The sequence below is a fragment of the Pleurodeles waltl genome, chromosome 8 (assembly GCF_031143425.1).
Source record: "Pleurodeles waltl isolate 20211129_DDA chromosome 8, aPleWal1.hap1.20221129, whole genome shotgun sequence".
In the NCBI taxonomy this organism is placed as follows: Eukaryota; Metazoa; Chordata; class Amphibia; order Caudata; family Salamandridae; genus Pleurodeles; species Pleurodeles waltl.
In genome coordinates this window covers 456,164,902-456,186,214 of record NC_090447.1, presented here as the reverse complement: position 1 = coordinate 456,186,214, position 21,313 = coordinate 456,164,902, and the positions used below count along the sequence as shown (strand labels likewise).

General features: G+C 43.5%; 1 protein-coding gene across 1 annotated transcript in view; it reads left to right on the top strand.

Moving 5' to 3' along the window:
- LONRF2 (LON peptidase N-terminal domain and ring finger 2) overlaps positions 1-21,313 on the top strand; it is a 245,336-nt gene that overhangs the window by 186,249 nt on the left and 37,774 nt on the right. Inside the window, exons 8-9 of the mRNA XM_069204393.1 lie at positions 13,897-14,018; positions 16,796-16,954. Of these exons, the coding sequence (XP_069060494.1) occupies positions 13,897-14,018; positions 16,796-16,954 (281 nt within the window). The remainder of the gene's footprint in view (positions 1-13,896; positions 14,019-16,795; positions 16,955-21,313) is intronic.

Below are 21,313 nucleotides of genomic sequence, written 5' to 3'. Positions count from 1 at the left end.
GAACAAATAATATTCCATTGGAATTTTTTAAAACCTTTCTCCCATTGATTCAGACAAATTGATTGACTACAATCCGGTCTGTGCAAAGTGGCGGTACCCCAGATTCATGGACTTCAGCTAATATCATTATTTTTTCTAAGTAAGGCAAATCACCAGAAAATCAAGGGTCATATCACCCTATTACACTAATCAATAGAAATACTAAATTATATTCTAAAATATTGGCCATGCTGTCCGGTTTGGTCATTAGTAAACTTGTATCTCCTTGGCAACATGGTTTTATTACAGGGAGAGATACTACAGATCACACATGCCGTGTAATATCTCTGTTTGATGTAGCATCAGTAGTAGGTTCACCAATGGCCTTAATTTTACTTGACGCGGAAAAGGCATTTGAAAGGGTTAGCTATGCTTACCTCTGGTATGTTGCAAGGCGGTATGGGATAGGGTTAGGTTTCATCAGGGCCATGCAGACTCTTTATCAGAAACTAAGAGCTAGGGTTTTAATATGTGGCGGGCCGTCTGATATAATTTGGATCTAGAAAGGTACTAGACAGGGATGTCCCTGCTGTCCGCTCTTATTTGCAGTATATATTGATTATTTTATTCGTAAAATAGCAGAATCCCCCGGGATAGCCCCCATGTGGTGTCAAGGTTGGGTTACCAAAGGTTTCGTGTATGCAGACAATGTGGCAGTAGTTACTCCTAGCATGGAGAAAGCGCTTGTACAGATAGAAGGGGTAGCGCAAACCTTTGGTCAGTTTTCTGGCTATCGGCTCAACCAAGGCAAGACTCGGGTAGTTTGCAATCATTTAGTTGGGTTCCATGATGACAGGGTGTTAGACCTGACAGCCTTAGGGTTGTCACCCCTAACTTTTTGCCTGCTTCCCTCCACTTTGTGGACACTGTTGCTGGCTTTTAGACTCTGCGCACTTTATCACTGCTAACCAGTGCTAAAGTGCATATGCTCTCTGCCTTTAAACATGGTAACCTTGGATCATACCTGATTGGAATATATAATTTACTTATAAGTCCCTAGTAATGTGCACTATATGTGCCTAAGGCCTGTAGATTAAGTGCTACTAGTGGGCCTGCAGCACTGGTTGTGCCACCCACTTAAGTAGCCCCTTTACCTTGTCTCAGGCCTGTCATTGCAAGGCCTGTGTGTGCAGTTTCACTGTCACCTCGACTTGGCATTTAAAAGGACTTGCCAAGCCTAAACCTCCCCTTTCTCCACATATAAGTCACCACTAATGTGTGCCCTAGGTAACCCCTAGAGCAGGGTGCTGTGTGGGTGAAAGGCAGGACATGTACCTGTGTAGTTTACATGTCCTGGTAGTGTAAAACTCCTAAATTCGTTTTTGCACTACTGTGAGGCCTGCTCCCTTCATAGGCTAACATTAGGGCTACCCTCATACAGTATTGAAGTTGTAGCTGCTGATCTGAAAGGAGTAGGAATGTCATATTTAGTATGGCGAGAAAGGTAATACCAAATCCTGCTGACTGGTGAAGCTAGATTTAATATTACTATTCTAGAAATGCCACTTTTAGAAAGTGAGCATTTCTTTGCACTTAAATCTTTCTGTGCCTTACAATCCACGTCTGGCTGGGTTTGGTTGACAGCTCCTTGTGCATTCACTCAGACACACCCCAAACACAGGGTACTCAGCCTCACTTGCATACATCTGCATTTTGAATGGGTCTTCCTGGGCTGGGAGGGTGGAGGGCCTGCTCTCACACAAAGGACTGCCACACCCCCTACTGGGACCCTGGCAGACAGGATTGAACCGATAGGGGACCTGGTGCACTTCTTAGCCACTCTTTGAAGTCTCCCCCACTGCAAAGGCACATTAGGGTATAAAACAGGGCCTCTGCCCTACCTCGTCAGACACTTGCTGGAGAAGAAACCTGAACCAGAACCTGCATTCTGCCATCAAGAACTGCCTGGCTGCCTAAAGGACTCACCTCACTGCTTTCTACAGAGGACTGCTGCCTTGCTGTTGCCCTGCTGCCTTGCTGAACTCTTGACTGGCTGTAAAAGTGCTCTCCAAGGGCTTGGATAGAGCTTGCCTCCTGTTCCCTGAAGTCTCAGGACCAAAAAGACTTCTCTTTTTCATTTGAACTCTTCGTGCGCCGAAAATTTCGACGCACAGCTTGCTCCGCGGTGAGAAAATCGCCACACACTGACGCTGATCGACGCAACACCTTTGGGGCGACCAGAACTTCGACACACGGCCTCGCAAGGACAACACCGCCCGACTTCCAGAGGGGAAATCGATGCAACACCTGCTGTGAGAATGAGAATTCCACGCACAACCTCCCGGAACGACGCGCAGCCAGAAAACAAGCCAAAGAATCCGCGCACAGACCCCGGGACATCTGGTAATCCCGCGACCCACAGAAAGAGACTGTCCGCGCCGGAAAACGACGCACGACTTTCCCGCGTGAATAATAACGACGCAAGTCTGTGTGTGCAGGGGAGAAATCGACGCACACACCATTTTTCCATGTATCTCTTCTTCTGCGGCCCTTTGTGGAGATTTTCCACTTTAAACCAGGTACTTTGTGCTTGAAAGAGACTTTGTTTGCTTTTTAAAGACTTAAGAAGCAACATATCTGGGTGTTATAATAACGTCCTATCTAGATAGGTTAGTTGAGGCAAATCTTGGTCCAATCTTGACAAAGTCTGGTAGCGATCTAACCAGGTTGAACAATCTTCATCTCATGATTATGGGGAGGTGCAAAAAGATTTTTTGTCCAAATTTCTCTGCTTTTTTCGGGCTAGCCCTCTGGAGAATATGAATTGCTGGTTCTTGTCCATGAACTGACTGGTGACACGGTTCTTCTGGGTTTATTCCAAGACCAGGAGAGCTCTCAAATATTTGACTCTGCCTAGAGAGAGAGAGGGGGAAGGACAGTTCCAGACTATAAGCTGTATTATTGGGCCACTGCCCTTCAGTATATGAGGCCCCTATTCAATGGTGTTGGAGATGAACAGATGATACCTTCGATTTATGAACTCATGCTTGGGAATACCGCCAGGGGGAGCCTGCTGAGATTACTGCAGCCTAGTTATTTTTACGAAAGTTCGATTTGAAGTGCTTCTGGGGGCTTATAATGTTTGGGCACAGATCTGTAAGAAATTGGGTATTGGGCGACTTCATTATTAGGTACCAATTCAGAATAATTCATATTTGCCAGATATTTTTCGAGGACCTTCAGTGACTAATTGGGCAGCCCAGGGCATTAAGAGTCTGTGGGATTTTGTCTCCGCTGAGGGTATTGCTTTTTTTGTTATCGTTTCAAGATAAGTTTAGGATCCCCAGAAAATATTTTTTTAAGTACTTATAAGTCTGAGATTAACTGTGGTTGGAGGGGGGAGGGGCAATGGTTTTCAGAGGTGTACGATGGTAGATCATCTGGTGGGTGGTGACACTAATACAATTAGTGAACTTTATGGTGTACTGAGTTCATATAAACCAGATATTTCTAAATATTGAGACGTGGCATGGTGCATCTGGTGCTTTGGATCGGGCTTTCTTGGACTCTTTGGAATAGGGCAAAAGGTTTTCATTTTGGCTAATGTACAGGCACAGCATTATAAATAAATTTTTGATTTGTATTACACTCCGTGGAAAATCGCAAGTTGGGGTTGGACACGGTATTCGGCGTCCTCGGTGCCAATTTTTGAAAGCAGATGATGTACACATATTTGGAAACTACTGGGGTTTGTACACCTTTTAGGGGGATCTCTAGGTTATTGGAGGTTAGTCTACATCTCACAAACAAGCTAACCCCACTTCTTGTCATCCTGGGAATTGGCGATGCCAGCGTTCCAGTGGATGCACAGACGTTTATTTTTATAGAGATAGGGGTGACTTTGCCTAGCTTCGAGCAGGCTCGATAAGGACCCCCCTGCCTTCCAACAATGGTTTGCCCTCTTTTGGCGAATTTCAGTTTGGAGAGAGCAATTTATGTAAGGAGAGGCCATTGGGTGCTTCAAAAGGGTCTGCAGATCTTGTTGCTGTTTTGGGATTGGCATAAGAACTCAGCATTAAGCTAATTGGCTATATTGTTTGGTGAGAACTAAAGGGGATGGGGGAATTGAAACGATTTGTAATATAACATTGATTTAGTGGGACATTCAACTTGAGTCGTGTATTGGACATAGCCAGTCTTGTTAAAGAAAAAATAATTGTTTATGAGAGCTATGATATGGTTGAGGACAGGTGCGACTTTATGTACTGGAATTTTAGCAAGATGTATTTGTCGACCTAATGGACTATATGTGCTGAAATGTGATGATATTGTTTTGTTTTCGTTCTCGTGCTGTTCTCTTTCTTTCAGAAATCTTAAAAAATAAATTACTTAAAAAAAAAAAAAAAAAGAGTCCAGAGGAAAATGAATAAAGCAAGTAAGAGGGATGAGCACTGATGAGGAGGAAAAGTTTAGAAGCTCGGCTTTAGCGGAGTTCAGCATACCTGAGCATGGTGCCATCCACAGGCAGATAATACGCAGTTTGAGGTGCATTATTGAGGTGAGGTGTCAGCCGGGGAGGATAAACAGAATAGGTTTAATTGTAGTAAAGGCCTTATGAGAAAACAAAAGACCAGATAATCTCAAAGAGCAGTGGTACAGAGTGAGAAAAATAGAAAGTAGAGGACATTACTTTGAGGGATGCTGACTAGAAGTGGGTTTGTATTGATGTCTTTATGTCCCATGTGGCCTGAGTGATATGAAGTGAACCTTTTGGTGTGCTGTGACTTTGAGACTAGCGATGAGAATACGGGCAAAAATTATCACCACCAGTACCAAAGGTAGTGCATAGGTCTTGAAGTAGGAGGATGGAAAAAATGTAATGGTGACTGGCAGTGAGGTTTTTAGGTCGGGTAAAATCGCTTTACTCTAGCCCATTGACGTATGCAAAACAAAAGTGATGGGTGGAATGCGTCAGTTAATCTCTTCCACTAATAATGATTTGGGGCCACATTCCACATTATTATTTTGCACACCATGCAACCTCAAGTTGGACCCAGCCATATGTAAATCAGTCCTGACTGTACTCTAGTAGGAACAGTGCAGCCCAAAATGCCAGATCTGCCAGATTAGAAAAAACACAAACAACCTAAAACCAGTTTCACCCTGATTGTGGCTCTTCAGTCAGGTGTAGCTTAGCTCCAGTGACACAGTGAGCATGAGACCCACATCTGAACATACGTGTCATACTCAGAGTTCCACACTGAAGTACACGAAAGAAACGGTGATTGGAATGCTTGAATTCGTCTTAGCCACTGGTAATTACTGGTTATTTTGCACACCATACCACATCAGCCCATGGCATACATTGAGACAAATTTAATGAACTGTAACCCATTATTAATGGGAAGATTCACTAGACATGATTTCCCCCTCTGTCCCCTTGCGTTTCCCACGGTAGTTCAAACTTCAGTGACCATCCTTTGTTTCAGATTTGAAGTCTGTAGAGTTCCATTTCTTTGGACTACCCATGTCCTATCCCATTATAGTGACACTGTCTTTACTTTATCTTCTCTTTAAGTTCCTTCCATCTATAACACAGTGAATAGAAAGATTTTCTCTAATATACGGTGCAACTGTTAATTGATCAAAATTGATAGTTGCCTATGTCCCAAATGGGTAAAATTTGATTGACCATAATGGTTATCCTTCTACCTCTGCTGTATACGTTTTAGGTATTGCTCATGCCTATTCTCAACACCTCTATTATGGTGCTAATCATTTTTGTTAATATAATAAAATGAGTGACCTGCAAGAATGGTTCTACAGAAATGTTTTTCTTTTGCCCAGTGATACAGTAGAATCCTCCCTACTTTGCAACATAATACTATAATTCTACTGTTTTACAGCACATAGTATCCTAGCTTGATGACTGAACCCTAGTTCTGGTGACTTGAGATGGTCAAGGCTGTATTAGTTCATGTGGATTTGCAAAGTATAAGAATTATGACAAAAAAGGGTGCTAATAGACTACCATGCCCAGTAGTTATGATTCAGGATATATGGGGACCTGTAATACTCTGTAACAAAGGCAAAAATATGTTGATAATCATGAAGTTGCTAATAGTGGAAAGTAGAGCACTTAGAACAGTTGATAATAAGTGGCCCATTTAAGTGTGGCAACTCTGCAACTTAGATGGATTATTAATGTTAAATGATTTCATTGGGACAAAATGCCATCCCCAGGAGTCCAGGTACTTGTGATTCACTGGGTTGGCTGCAGGGTCTTATATTGCCCAAGTAGAATCACTTAACGCTCTAGAAATCCATCCATTTTCAGGACACTGCTATTGGGTAGAAAACTGATAACCACATTTTACCAAGACATACATCCTGTACTGTGTTTTGCTTCAATGCTGACCGAGCTGAAATACACACTCACTGAAAAGAATCTCTGGAATGCACTTTTTTGTTTAGAGAATTCATTTATTAAATCACTCCGCAAGGCTCATAAACGAAGGTCAGTACAACCGAAACTGCACGTTTAAAATGTGTGCAATAATGGAACGAAAACATGTAGAAAGAATCTTCAATCTATAAACAGCAAATATATGTGCAAGGATATATATATATATATATATATATATATATATATATATATATATATACATACACACACATACATACACAATGCAAAGCAAATAATTAGTCAAAATTCATCACCATGTGGCACAGTTGCTCCTTCGTCTTTCTCATGCCAGCTTCAAGTTGTTGATCCCAGATCGACTGATTGTAAAGAGACAGAGAGATCTACCCTCACGAGAACTATGACAGGTGTAGGCGTCCTGACCGAGGTCTCTGAATCACTTCACCATCTACCTTTGATCTCTTATATATCTTATACAAGCAAGACAGGATATTTCTAGAGAACCCGAAAAGTGTTGTTTAAAAATGCTGGCTACTTCAGGTCAGTTTTTTTAAAGGAACTCGTTGGAACTGGCCAAAATCCTAAAGTGCCCTCTCTCAAAAACCAAACTGTTCCCTGCCATACCATAAACGTCATCCTAGTACATTTTTATCAGCCTAACTCCCACATGCTATGCCTTAGCTCTTGATGAGAAAGAACACGTAGTGTCAAAACATGTTGCGTAACATATCGTGCACATAAAAATACTTGCAGTTTTAACATGGCGGTGAGGCCAAGGCTAAGCTAAATACAAAATAGTCTGTATCTGGTGACCGCTAAAGTGACGGTGGACAAACTAAGCTAAGTGCAATGTGGTGCAACATGGAGTCAGTGGTCAAAATACAAATATTGCATACCGTGACCAAGTATGCTTGGGGAAAAGGCTGAGTGGGATCAGGAGCACAAGTTACAGGCAATCAATGTAGCAAGGCATACAAGCACTCAAGATTAGTTATAAAATATTAAATGTGAGTTTATTCAATATAAATGCTTCATCAGAACTTATATTGTGTAGGCAGTTGCAAGTAAAGTTTATGCAGTCCATCACCTAAAGGACTCCAGTGTGATAAATAGCCTGAAAACGAATGGCACAACTAATTGGACCTTGTGCAGCAAAGCACTTTGTGTGCTGTCTGAGTTCCTGTGATGGGTACTTATTAGTCTCTGGAGACATGCCTTCTTGGGATTCTGCCTGCCAAAAAGAACCTCCTGCCCCAACTTAAAGTATTAGCACTGGTTTTAATCTTGGTTTAACATAAGATTCTTTTGGATACTTCTGACCACAGATTCCTCAAATATAGATTGTTCCCTAGGTGCCAGAATGAATCCACATGTTTTCACAGCAGTGCTCCCTTGTGTGCTGCCATCACTTTGTACTTCCTGCAGCTTGGAACTGTTCTGCTTCCTTTTTTACCGGATTGATGATTTTTTTTAAACTGAATTGCAGTGTGCATGGAAACAATGTCAGCAACCAAGACCACAACATTCAAATGATGCCATGACTGCTGTAAACAGATGTTGATGACGAACCCACACAAGGTGTACCTCTAGTGTTTTAGGTTTGGGGCCCAACTCCAATTCATGTGAGGAAAGTACCATCATGCATCCAAAGACGATCCAGGACCATGAAGCAAAACTGTATATCGAAAGAAGCCACGTATGCCACAATCTCGCTTTAGGTTGATTGCGCAAACCTGTTAGTCCTCTTAAGGCGGATTCATTGACACAGCCTTTTTCTTGGTTGAGGTCATGCAGTAAATCAGAGTCCATATCGAAGTAGAAACACAAGGCAGCTAAGCAAGACTCATCCCCATCCCACAGTTCTCTATCTAAGAGAAGTTCAGAGGACATCTGAGTGCCACCTGATCTCGCTCCTTATCTCCTGTTAAAAAGCCAATCCCGCATTTGTTCCTGATGTGCCTGGAGGTCCTTTGGCCATTAACAATGTTGCAGCAGGTCGAGGCCTTTAGGGAGGCCACACTGCTTATTTTCTGTGTTATTGTTCACCAAATATCACTTGTTCGCTACACTGTCACTTGGAGCACTTTCTTTTTTTTGTTTTTCTTAAGTATACCAGTTTTTGCATTATAGTTTGATATTCTTGCCCTGAAAGGTCACAATTGACTTATATAGTTAGTCAGTAAATCATCCATGTCTTGCATTTTCAGTTAACCAATTTTTTCCTGGTTGAACAATTTTTTGAGAATGCTTTGATTACCTTTGTTCTAGGGATCACGGGTGCCCCATTTTGGGTTTGGTATTTACTGCTGGGAGAGCAGTTGTCAACACAGTCTGAGCCCCTGGAAACCTCCTCTGGTTCCGAACAGTCTCCAGTGACCACTTCTATTCTGGCTTCAAGACCTGCGCCTGACCCTTCCTTGTCAGCACCCATCTCACTGTCACTGGCGTTGAAAGTGGATCCTGTTCTAACATTTCAGCTGAAGCCACGACAGCCCTGACCAGTCACAATGTGATTCTACTCAAATGCACCTTATTCCCATACAACACACCCTCAGTTACGGCACTAACTTTTATTTTTCCAGCAGCTCTGACCACAGTTTGAAGCCACTTTGAGCTGATAGGAAAGATTTATACTCATCTTGTGATGATGACAGTTTGTACATGGTTCGGTCCTGATCTGATCTCACTCCATAGATCATCCACCTTGGGGCATTCTACTTCGGAATCTATGCTATGGTGAGGAATCTGCAGTTAGAAATATCCACCCTCCAATCCCCCTATTTTGTGGAGTGGTTTCCTTTTGCCATCTAGAAAGGTCCCAAATTACAAAGATGCACACTGCTACATTAAGTTGTTTTATGTTCTACATCTGGGTGTGCAAAATGAGTCAAGTAAACTGACTTCAGCACACAGAAGTGGCACATATACGGCTCCTTTCCATCACTTTGAGGGTGGAACGAGCTCAATGTGGAGCCACACAACACCACCTTGTGGTGCATGGAAACACTGCTATGAAAACTTCCAGATCCAGCCTAGAGCCTGCGGGATATTCTGCAGGTGACCAATCTGTGGTTAGATAGATGATCCACCAGAAAGAGCATTACCAACGGTAAGCAACTTGTTCCTAATATGTCAACAAGTTGAATCACACTCCCTCCTCAAGCACTATGGTTAAAAGATGCTGCCCGATTTCTTATTGATTTGCTGCATATTCTGGACTTGGACTATTTTTCTGATTTTGCCCATGCTGCTAATTATGCATTTTGAGACTATCTATATTTTGCCTTTTGCAGAAAGCACATGAGAAATGTAAAATATTATGCTAATTCTAGTATTCAGGGTCATGATGTATGGTATGATTACTTAGAAGCTATGTTTGAAGAAACTGAGGCTTCCATGCATTTTTAATATGGGTTATACACATTTTGGCGGTCATTCTGACCTTGGCGGACGGCGGAGGCCGTCCGCCAAGGTAGCGCCGTCAGAACTCCGCACCGCGGTCGAATGACCGCGGCGGTGATTCTGACATTTGCCCTGGGCTGGCGGGCGGCCGCCAAAAGACCGCCCGCCAGCCCAGGGCAAATCAACCTTCCCACTAGGATGCCGGCTCAGAATTGAGCCGGCGGAGTGGGAAGGTGCGACGGGTGCAGTTGCACCCGTCGCGTATTTCAGTGTCTGCTGGGCAGACACTGAAATACTTTTTGGGGCCCTCTTACGGGGGCCCCTGCCGTGCCCATGCCATTGGCATGGGCACGGCAGGGGCCCCGCGGCACCCCCTATCGCCATCCTGTTCATGGCGGGAGAGCCGCCATGAACAGGATGGCGGTAGGGGGTGTCTGAATCCCCATGACGGCGGAGCGCGCTCCGCCGCCATGGAGGATTCAGACGGGCAGCGGAAAGTCGGCGGTAGCCCGCCGGCTTTCCGCTTCTGGCCGCGGCTGTACCGCCGCGGTCAGAATGCCCGGCGGAGCACCGCCAGCCTGTTGGCGGTGCTACCGCCGACCTCCGCCCTGGCGGTAATTACCGCCAGGGTTAGAATGAGGCCCTTTCTCATGTAAAGTGACGGACAAATCATGTACACGTTATTGCTGTTTAAGTATGGTGTAATGCCTTTTCTTCATTATAATACTGCAAGACAATTGCCCAAGCGTAGAGGGAGAAAGACTACTTTCAAAAGTATTGTTTTTATTCTTGCATTGCCACTGATAAACGTTAAGTATTAGTCATAACAAAGTGTTTTACTTTAACCCCATAGGCGCCAAGGATGAGCTGGTCTTTCCCTCGGCCCCCGTGCGCTGAGGACGAGACCAGCTCGCCCTGCACCCGGCCCCCGGCCGGTCACCCACCCCCCTCCCCTGGGAAGGGATGGCAGGGGATGCGCTTCACCTGCCATCCCCGACACCTCCCCCCGGGATGGGGCAGAAAGCCTACTAGATGCCAGGGACTAAAACAAATAGTGGGGTAGTGGCTTCCAACCAGTATGGGCATGGTTATGTCCCCTCCCCCAACTGAAGGGGGGGGTAACAGTCTTTCAGCTCTCCCCCCCCGCACACTAAAAGATCTTATCCCAATGGCAAGCAAGAGGACATTTGATTATTTTCGGGTTTGATTTTTACATTTGGGCCATGTGAGCTTGGCTAGCTCTCAAAATCACCCCGCTTGGAATGGTGAGGGTTGCACTTTTTGGACTCTAGGACACTGCCATGTAGAAAATTCTACGAGACCTAGACACATCTAAAAACTAAACATCTGGGTGAGTCCAGGGTGGTGTGCCTCACATGAACACCGCACCATTTCTTACCCACAATTCCCTGCAACCCTCCAACTTTTCTTGAAATAATACTTTTTCCCCACATTTCTGTGATGGAATCTTCCGAAATCTGCAGGAATCCACAAAATTCCTACCACTTGGCATTTTCGCATCTATACTGATAAAGATTCTGCCCAACTTGTCAACCTAAAAAAGTTTTTTTCCAAACTGCCATTTTGGTCCCGCTTTGGTTGTCCCTCAGTTTCAACATATTTTTGACTCTTCCCTGTCACAGGCACGTGGCTCACCTATACAAGTGAGATATAATTTTTATCAGGAGACTGCGGGGAAGGTTGGGTAGTAGGAAGTTTGTGCCGGTGTGGTTATCGCACACAGAAATGTGGGGAAAATGTGATTTAAAAAAAACATTTAAAGTTTCATTTGAGATTTGTTGAGGATTCTGGGTAAGAAAATACTGGGGGATCCAAACAAGTCCATCTCCCTGGACTCCCTTGGGTGTCTAGTTTTCGGAAATGTCTGGGTTTGGTAGGTTTCCCTAGATGGCCGCTGAGCCCAGAACCAAAAACGCAGGTGCACCCTCCACCCCCTGCAAATACAGGTAGTTTTGTGATTGATACTTTTGATGTATTTTGGGGCATTTCCTGTTGCAAGCACTAGGCCTACCCACACAAGTGAGGTAATAATTTTATCCGGAGATGTGGGGGAATGCTGGGTAGAAGGAAGGTTGTGGCTCCCCTCATATTCCAGAACTTTGCAGCTCCGAAATGTGACAGCAAAAAGTTTTTTTTTGTGCCTATTTATTGATGTTTGCAAAGGATTCTCTGTAACAGAACCTGGTGAGAGCGACACAGGTTACCCCATCCTGGGTTCCCCTAGGTGTCTAGTTTTCAGAAATGCCCAGGTTTGCTAGGTTTCCCTGGGTGCCGGCTGAGCAAGAGGCCAAAATCCACAGCTAGGCACTTTCCAAAAAACACATCAGATTTCAGTGTAAAAATGTGATATGTCCATGTGTGTTTTTTTGGGGCGTTTCCTGTCGCAGGCACTAAGCCCACCCACACAAGTGAGGTACGATTTGTATCGGAAGACTTGGGGGAACACAGAATAGAAGAACAAGTGTTATTGCCCCTTGTCTTTCTCTACATTTTTCCTCCCAAATGTAAGACAGTGTGTAAGAAGAAGAGTATTTGAGAAATGCCCTGTAATTCACAATCTAGTAGGGGTACCCCCAAATTCAGAGATGTGCAAATAACCACTGCTTCTCAACATCATATCTTGTGCCCATTTTGGAATTACAAAGGTTTCCTTGATAACTATTTTTCACTCTTTATATTTTACCAAATGAATTTCTCTATACCCGTTCTACAAAGAAAGCCTATTGCAAGGTGCAGCTCATTTATTGACTCTGGATACCTAGGGTTCTTGAGATGAATCTACAAGCCCTATGAATCCCCGCTACCAGAAGAGTCCAGCAGACGCAATGGTATATTGCTTTCAAAAATCTGCCATAGCAGGAAAAAGTTACAGAAGAAAACGTGGACAGATATGGTTGTTTTTTTCAGCTCAATTTCAATATTTAATTTTTTTAATGTTTCAGCTGTTATTTTCTGTAGGAAAACCTTGTAGGATCTCCCTAAATGACCCCTTGCTGAATTCAGAATTTTGTCTACTTTTCAGAAATGTTTAGCTGTCCGGGATCCACCATTGGTTTCACACCCATTTGTCACTAACTGGAAGGAGGCAGAAAGCACAAAAAAATTGTAAAAAGTGGGGTATGTCCCTGTAAAATGCCAAAATTGTGTTGAAAAATGTGGTTTTCTGATTCAAGTCTTAATGTTCCTGAAAGCTGGGAAGATGGTGATTTTAGCACTGCAAACCATTTGTTGATGCCCTTTGCGAGGACAAAAAACACATGCTTTCTTCTACAGCCCTTTTGTCCAATTTTTCCCAAAAACACAACATTTTTGCTGTATTTTGGCTAATTTCTTTGTCTCCTCGAGAGGAACCCCAAACTCTGGGTACCTTTAGAATCCCTAGGATGTTGGGGGAAAAAAAAGGATGCAAATTTGGCTTTGATAGCTTGTGTGAACAAACTTTTATGTGGGCCTAAGCGCGAACAACCCCAAATTTCCAAAAAAAGACTCTGCACAGGAGGGGGAAAAGGCTGGCAGCGAAAGGGTTAAAAGGTTAGGAATGTAAATCATGAGCCATATCATGCCAACGATCTCTTCTAAAATAAACTGCCATTCGGTTCTAGTAGATCCAGTCTAGATTCTCTTAACAGTCTAGATCGAGAATTCATGCCTGTTTTGTTAGCACCTCATGTTGTTTCACACCATTGAACTAAATTTGATTCACCATCAGAATGTCCCCCTGAATTCACTGTTAAAATATATTTCTTTGGCACACATGAGTTAGGGGATCATGCCAAATACGGGCATATTGTCATTCTATAAATATGAAGAAATGTTATTAAAAACATTTGTCTCTCTTGCTCATTGTTCCCGAATCCTGCACAGAAGCATAGATATTTAAAGTTTTTGAAATGAAACAAGATAATGATGGAGAGGTGGTATTACAGGTGAATAACTTTTCCGTCTGCTGCCAATTAGATCCCACAAAGGCTTAGTTCAAAGTTCATAAAAGTCCATTGTGCAGCACTTAAATATGTATTGAATGGTCACAGGCGTGCCGTTTATTCTGTTACATTGTTGCTTTTCTGTAGTTCTTGGCAACCCGAGCTTATAAGAAGACTTGGCTAACGGAAGAATTGATTGTTCGGTACCTGCCTGAGGAACTGGCTGAAAGAAGGAAACTATATGAAGAAGAAATAAAGGAACTATCAAAGTGAGTAATTCAGTGCATTGAGATATTTTATTGAAACTTAATATTTCATTAAGCTGTGTTTTACCTCTTCCAGTTAATGCAGTCATTCGACAGTTTGTTCGTTATTTAGAATGCTATTTGTGCTTTAATGAGGAGAGCTTGCTAATTAAAAGTAATGCATATAGTTTAATATGATTAACATCTTATGCCAGAGCTGAATACGATCTATTTGATTGCACTTGGTAAGTTGGAGAGACCTAGTTTCTGGCTGTGTGTGGACAGAAAAGAAAGTACCCTTAAAACCTTTATAGATTATGCAAAGACTCACCTTGATCAGTACTGACACCTGCTTTTTTTCTGCTAGAAAACTTGGTACTTGATTCCATTCCTCTCTTGATTGGACCTGAATAATCATTAGTTGGCCACTTGCATTGATCCATGTTCGCAATCTACCAAGATCTCAAATATTGAGTTAATCCTTTTGCATGGGGTATGTGGTATGCACATTACTACCCAAAAGATATTAAAATTAACCTCATCTCTGAAAAGACCGCCACCAAGCCTATATGTTCGCCTCCGCTTCGCCCAGTTCACAGTAGGACGGTTCTCTTCCCATCCTGAGAGATCTCATTTAATAAAAAAAAGGTTGTGTGGAATTATAGGGATGTTTGTTAAAGAAATAGCAACTTGACAAGAACTACCGCCTGCTAAGGCAGTGTGCTCAGTCATAGATGAGAGCAGCTGTATCCAGAGCTCCACCATAACCCATCAAACCACCTAGTTATTCCTCAGCACTTTCTTTGCATTCCGATTGATGTATATACCCAGACACTTGACTATTGTCTTAAACTATTGCAGTGGGTAGTCATGTGCACATCCAACATTGCTATGTGTGATCAGGAGAATTGTAGACTTGGTGCAGTTTATTTTCAGACCTGGAATGTCTTGAAAGTAAATTACCTCATGTAAGGTAGGGTAAAGATTAAGAGCTTTAAAAGAATATAGTTGGCATAAAAGGATAGTAGGATCCGCTCCCTCATAAAGTGTGGTCCTCTGTGGGAGTGATATTCCCACAGTGCACTGGCTAATTGCTTTTGTGTCAGATGAAAAAACGTGGGGATGATTGACGGTCCTACTGAGTATGTCTGGCTTGTTTTAGTTGCAGTAACAGTAAAATAGCTCTCAATTACTACCTTGTCAGACCAGCCCAGTCCCTGCAGACAATCCATAATGAAGTGGGTCAACTTATATATTATTATGGTTTACCTTGAAAAACGCAGCAATTACCCCTTTACTTAGAAAGTGTTCCCATTACAGAGATTTGCAAGCCTCCCGCAGGGAAATCTTGGCTCTATGGTAGATCCAAGCGTCCTTCTGCCTTCAGAGAGGATATTTAGGTGTGTGTGTGTGTGTGTGTGTGTGTGTTTTTTTTATTTTTTAACAACAACCTATTTGGGTAGAACCATGCAGTTCCTCTCTCAAACGGTTGTCATTGCCAAACTTCTGCACCTTCTGGAGTTGAGCCTGCTGTTCTAATAAAGTGTTTGACTACCTTCATTGATAGTCAAACACTTAAGAACAGCAGGCGTAACTCCAGAAGATGCAGAATTCGCTAGAGGGAACAATAATGGTGAAGGAAATATTCCAAATTCTCAAACAATGCACTCTCGTCCCTGGCTGTTCACAATGGTATTTTTTTTCTCCATTTAAGTAGAATTCCTAATGTCCAGTTGAAAATACTATGGTGCTCAAGGGGCTAGTATAGGTGCTACCCACCTTACAGCCACAGTGGTACATTTTCAGATTATAAAAACCTATGACTAACTGGTCTCACTCGCAATTTTTGTCTCATTTAGTTGTTTTGCAATAGATTTCTGTATAAACAGCAGGGTTATTTTTTATTATCAAGGGGTTATTTGTTAAAGAAATAAAAATAAAAATGTGTTAGTGCTGTGGCATACATAAAAGCCACTATTTCGATGTTTGATTTCAGTTTCGATTTCTATTGAGGTGAATATATTTTCCTATTTTCATTGCCATGTGTACCAACAAACATGAACAAGCATTGACAAAGGCAGTAGCTTGGCCATCTTTATGCCAAAGTATAGGTATCGCCAGGGCTTGTTAGCATACTGGAAAGTGAGTGCAGATAAAATCATTTGAAAATGGATGCTACGAAAATAAAGCAAACCTTTATAGGTCAGGCCTACTATTGTTGTAAGACATTTTGTGGCTTACCATTAACATAGAGGGGTATGCCTACAAAATGATACAGGCGGCTGTGTAGAAGTTTTTTTACTTGAGATGTGCTGCTCATTATTGAGGATGCTGTGCAGTTTGGCTGGAGACCATTGACAAAGCCAATAGACCACAAAAGGGAGACCTCTAGGCTTGTTTTTTGTAGCATCCATTGTTCAGATGATTTTGTCCTAGCTGTCTAACTGTAGATAGTCTATTATTCATTATGTAGAAGTTAAAAGGCCCAGCCAGACATCAGTTGAAAACCGTGAGAATGGACGAAGCCAGCATGTCTTTATAGAATATCTCAAGAAGTGGCTGAAGGTACCAGAGCGTCAGAAGCCAATGGCTGAAGGAGGCTGACCCAAAGCCCCAGAAAGTGAACATGAAGTACAATGATTGCCTCGCACAGGGCAACTACTGTATTACATATCAAATCTGAAAAGATACTGAAACTCTTGCATTGCCCACAAGTGCAGGATATACACCTAGAGTAGCTAAACATAACCTTGGCCATTTGCAAGTCATGAAAGTGAAATTAATTTTCTCTTCTTTGACAGCCTTACAAAAGATGTTCCCATTTTTGTGTGCACCATGGCATTTCCTACAATCCCTTGCCCTCTTCATGTCTTTGAACCTCGCTACAGACTCATGATCAGACGCAGCATGGAAACTGGTACCAAAAAGTTTGGAATGTGCATATCTGATGAACTCCAAGGGTAAGAAACAGAATCCATAATTTCCAGTTTTGTGTCTAATTGTTTTTATCTATTGTTTAAGTGACGCTCAGCATCGGTAGAGAGCAGCCACACCTTTCTTGCTTTAATTCCTTAAAAAACAAATGCGTTTCTTCAGTCACACATTTTGTTTTTGCACATTTGATAACTGATATTAGTTCTCAGGAGAAAGGTTCTTCCTTTATCCAACATTATTACTTTTTTGTAAGGTAATTCGTCGTCATGCTGTCTTAATATCAATGTGCCTTCAGTTCGTGAAAAACACACATTTTCAGTCAACCTTTTGTTAACATGTAGAATATTTTCCCGTAAAGCTCTTTGGTTGTAAGGACGTTCTGACAATGATCCAATGCTTAAAACACACTAGTTTTGATGGGTTTAACCCTTCTCCATACTGCTGACGACTTCGCAAATAATATCACGGATGACGTCACATCACCATTGACATAATAGAAGATACCAATATTCACATGGCGTTGGGGAAATATGTAGAATAGGCACTTCTTTGTGTCCCATTGCAAGGATGGAGTACCAATGTTAATATCTAGATGTGCTTGTAAGGAATGTGTAGAGAATAAAGGGTACATCCTACAGTATGGCCTCCATTTCCTATAACCCTCCAGGGATGGCACAAAGTCATGATCAATGATAGTAAAGCACAGGGTGTCTAAATAAGTCTCTGTTGCTAACGCTGCCAGATGTTGTAAAGAGCTATAATTTGAAGCTTCTGTCATGTACTCATTGTTGTCATTGCCGGTTTCCCTTGTGATTTTCAATGTATATACAAAGTAAAGACAGCTGCCGTTCTACTGTCTACCACTGCATAATCTCTTAGACAGTCCATTTATTTGTAAGGCACTTTTAATAAATTGGTATCCATTCAGTGGACATGTCAACAGAGAGATGTGGAAAAGAGAAACTGAGGTTTATGAAGTCATTGATACTGTTAATTAATGCTGGCCCATCAGTGATTGCATTGACAATGCCATCCGTATTGGATAAGTTCATCAGCTGTGAATTAGGGAAGATTGTCTTTTACATAGTTAACTAAAAGTGTTGAATTTCAGTGTTTTGTAGGTTCTATTTTCTGACCATAATGTCCCATAAATAAAGTGTGTTATAAAAGACATAATTTTGTAATGTGAGTTAACTCTAACTTCCCTTTACTATTTTTTTTGCCTCAGGGAATAGCTGTGGGCTTATTATCATTTTTGCACGTGTGCTAAGTAACCCACTGAGCATGCCCACTGTGAGCATTGAACACTGGTAACCAAGTATGCCATGGTCTGCGCCAAGAGATCTAGCACCAATGTCACTACTGATGACATCAAAAAATGACTTCTTTGACATCTCGTTATCCAACATATTGAAGGCTACTAAAATTACATGAACTCAGTGTGAATCCTTATTCCCATTAATATCAGTTGGAAGGCTGCAGTTCAATTTTCCTCAACTAATTTGTAATGGATACTTTTGGTATCCAACATCCGCAAAAGAGATGAAAATGAGCAGTTTTCTTTTTTTTCTTTCTGTTCAGCACAGAGCCTCAAGGTGTTTTTTTTTTTTTTTTTTTTAGTTTAAGCATGTAGACTTGCATCAGATCTTTTTAAAATTTGTGCATATGAATGTTCCCTGGCGGACCATTTCCACCTCCCTGGTTGTACTGGACCTTCTCAGCTATCAGTTACCTGTTCATTTCACCCGTGTGCACATGGAACAGTCAGGAAAGCTGTCCGTCGTTCCACTCTTCTACGTCCATCACACTGATGCATGGCAGGCCACAAAATACTTGATGAGCTAGGTTGAGCCTGACTGGAAGCTTGCAAGTAGGGATGATGGGCTATTTAGTGGGCTTACTCCATGGATTTTGGTCGAGGCCACGGAGCTGACAAACAGTGGTTTCAGACTAGCCAGGCAGGATTCACTTCCAAGCCCCTAGGCCAGGCCAGTAGCACATAATTAACCTCCTTTTCTCTTGTATCGTGGGCCGTTAAAGGTAGGCAATGCTCATGCCTTATAAATAATATGTTCGATGGCATCTGTCGCTGTAGATACGCATGTTCTGCAATAGCTCGCCATCTGGTGTTGGGCCGGAGTGTTACAAGTTGTTTTTCTTCGAAGAAGTCTTTCGAGTCACGGGACCGAGTGACTCCTCCTTTTGTCTCCATTGCGCATGGGCGTCGACTCCATCTTCGATTGTTTTTTTTCCGCCAACGGGTTCGGACGTGTTCCTGTCGCTCCGAGTTTCGGAACGGAAAATTAGCTAATTTCGGAAGATTTTCGTCGGTATTGTTGCGTTCGGGATCGGCGTACTTAGATTCCACACCGCATCGAAGATCGAAGAGCTCCGGTGCCCTTCGGGGTAGTTTTTCGATCCTCCGTCGGGGCCTGGTCGGCCCGACCGCGTGCTGAAGAACGCCGATGGAACGGACCCCGTTCCGTTTCTGCCCCAAATGCCACAATAAATACCCCTACACAGACCAACACTTGGTCTGCAACCTGTGCCTGTCACCTGAGCACAGCGAAGACACCTGCGAGGCCTGTCGTGCGTTCCGGTCCCGAAAAACACTCCGAGACCGTCGAGCCAGAAGACTTCAGATGGTGTCCGCACCGACAGCCCAACGGGAGTTCGAGGAACAGGAAGAGGAAGGTACCTTCTCGATCCAAGACTCAGACTCCGAAGGGTTCGACGATACACAAACCGTGAGTAAGACGTCGAAATCCACTCAGAGGAACATTTACAAGGCCCAGGGGACGCCACTGCCACCAGGCCATGGCTCGACCCATAAATTCGGTGACCGACCGTCGGCACCGAAAAAGGCCCAAACAGTGCCGAGATCGTCCGACTCCGGTCGAGACACCGGCACGCAGCCTTCTCGGGACCGAGAAAGTGCTGGAGACAAGCCTCGACACCGAGATGCCGGTGTGGACACGGCTCGACGCCGAGACAGCGGCACCGAAACAGATCGACGCCGAGAGGTTTCGGCCCCGAAAAGGAAAAAAGTCACCTCGGAGCTGAAAAAACACGCAGACAAAGTTTCGATGCCGAAACAAACTGCAAGCGACCCAGCTTCAGGCTCTTATACAGAAGAGCACTCGCTAACCTCCCAAATGCAGAAGCATAGGTTTGAGGAAGAGCTACAAGCAACTGATGTGGACCATACGCAAAAGCGTATCTTCATTCAGCAGGAGACAGGAAAAATAAGCACCCTTCCCCCCATTAGGAGAAAGAGAAGGTTGGAGTTCCAGACGGAACAAACACCACAACCAAAAGTGGTGAAAAGAGTTACACCACCACCCTCTCCTCCGCCCGTGATTAACGTTTCACCAGCACAAACTCCATCACACTCCCCAGCTCACACCACCATGAGCCAGGGTGACCAAGATCAGGACGCATGGGACCTATACGACGCCCCAGTGTCAGATAACAGTCCGGAGGCATACCCTACAAAGCCATCTCCACCAGAAGACAGCACCGCGTACTCTCAAGTGGTGGCTAGAGCAGCACAATTTCACCACGTAAGCCTCCACTCAGAACAGGTCGAGGATGATTTCTTATTCAACACACTCTCCTCCACCCACAGCTCATACCAAAGCCTGCCTATGCTCCCTGGTATGCTCCGGCACGCAAAAGACATCTTTAAGGAGCCGGTCAAAAGTAGGGCAATCACACCAAGGGTGGAAAAAAAGTATAAGCCGCCTCCTACGGACCCGGTTTTCATCACTACACAGCTGCCACCAGACTCTGTCGTTGTAGGAGCAGCTAGGAAAAGGGCCAACTCTCACACATCTGGAGATGCACCACCCCCAGATAAAGAAAGCCGCAAGTTCGATGCAGCTGGTAAAAGAGTCGCAGCACAAGCTGCAAACCAGTGGCGCATCGCGAACTCCCAGGCACTACTTGCGCGCTATGACAGAGCCCACTGGGACGAGATGCAACATCTCATTGAACATCTGCCCAAGGACTTACAAAATAGGGCAAAACAAGTGGTTGAGGAGGGACAGACCATCTCCAACAACCAGATACGCTCCTCCATGGACGCTGCAGATACAGCTGCACGGACAATTAATACATCTGTAACTATCAGAAGGCATGCATGGCTCCGAACGTCTGGATTTAAACCAGAGATTCAACAAGCAGTTCTCAATATGCCTTTTAATGAAAAAGAACTGTTCGGTCCAGAAGTGGACACAGCGATTGAGAAACTCAAAAAAGATACGGACACTGCCAAAGCCATGGGCGCACTCTACTCCCTCAGAGCAGAGGGAATTACAGCACATTCCGTAAAACGCCCTTTCGAGGGGGGTTTCGGGGTCAAAGCACACAAGCCAGCACCTCAC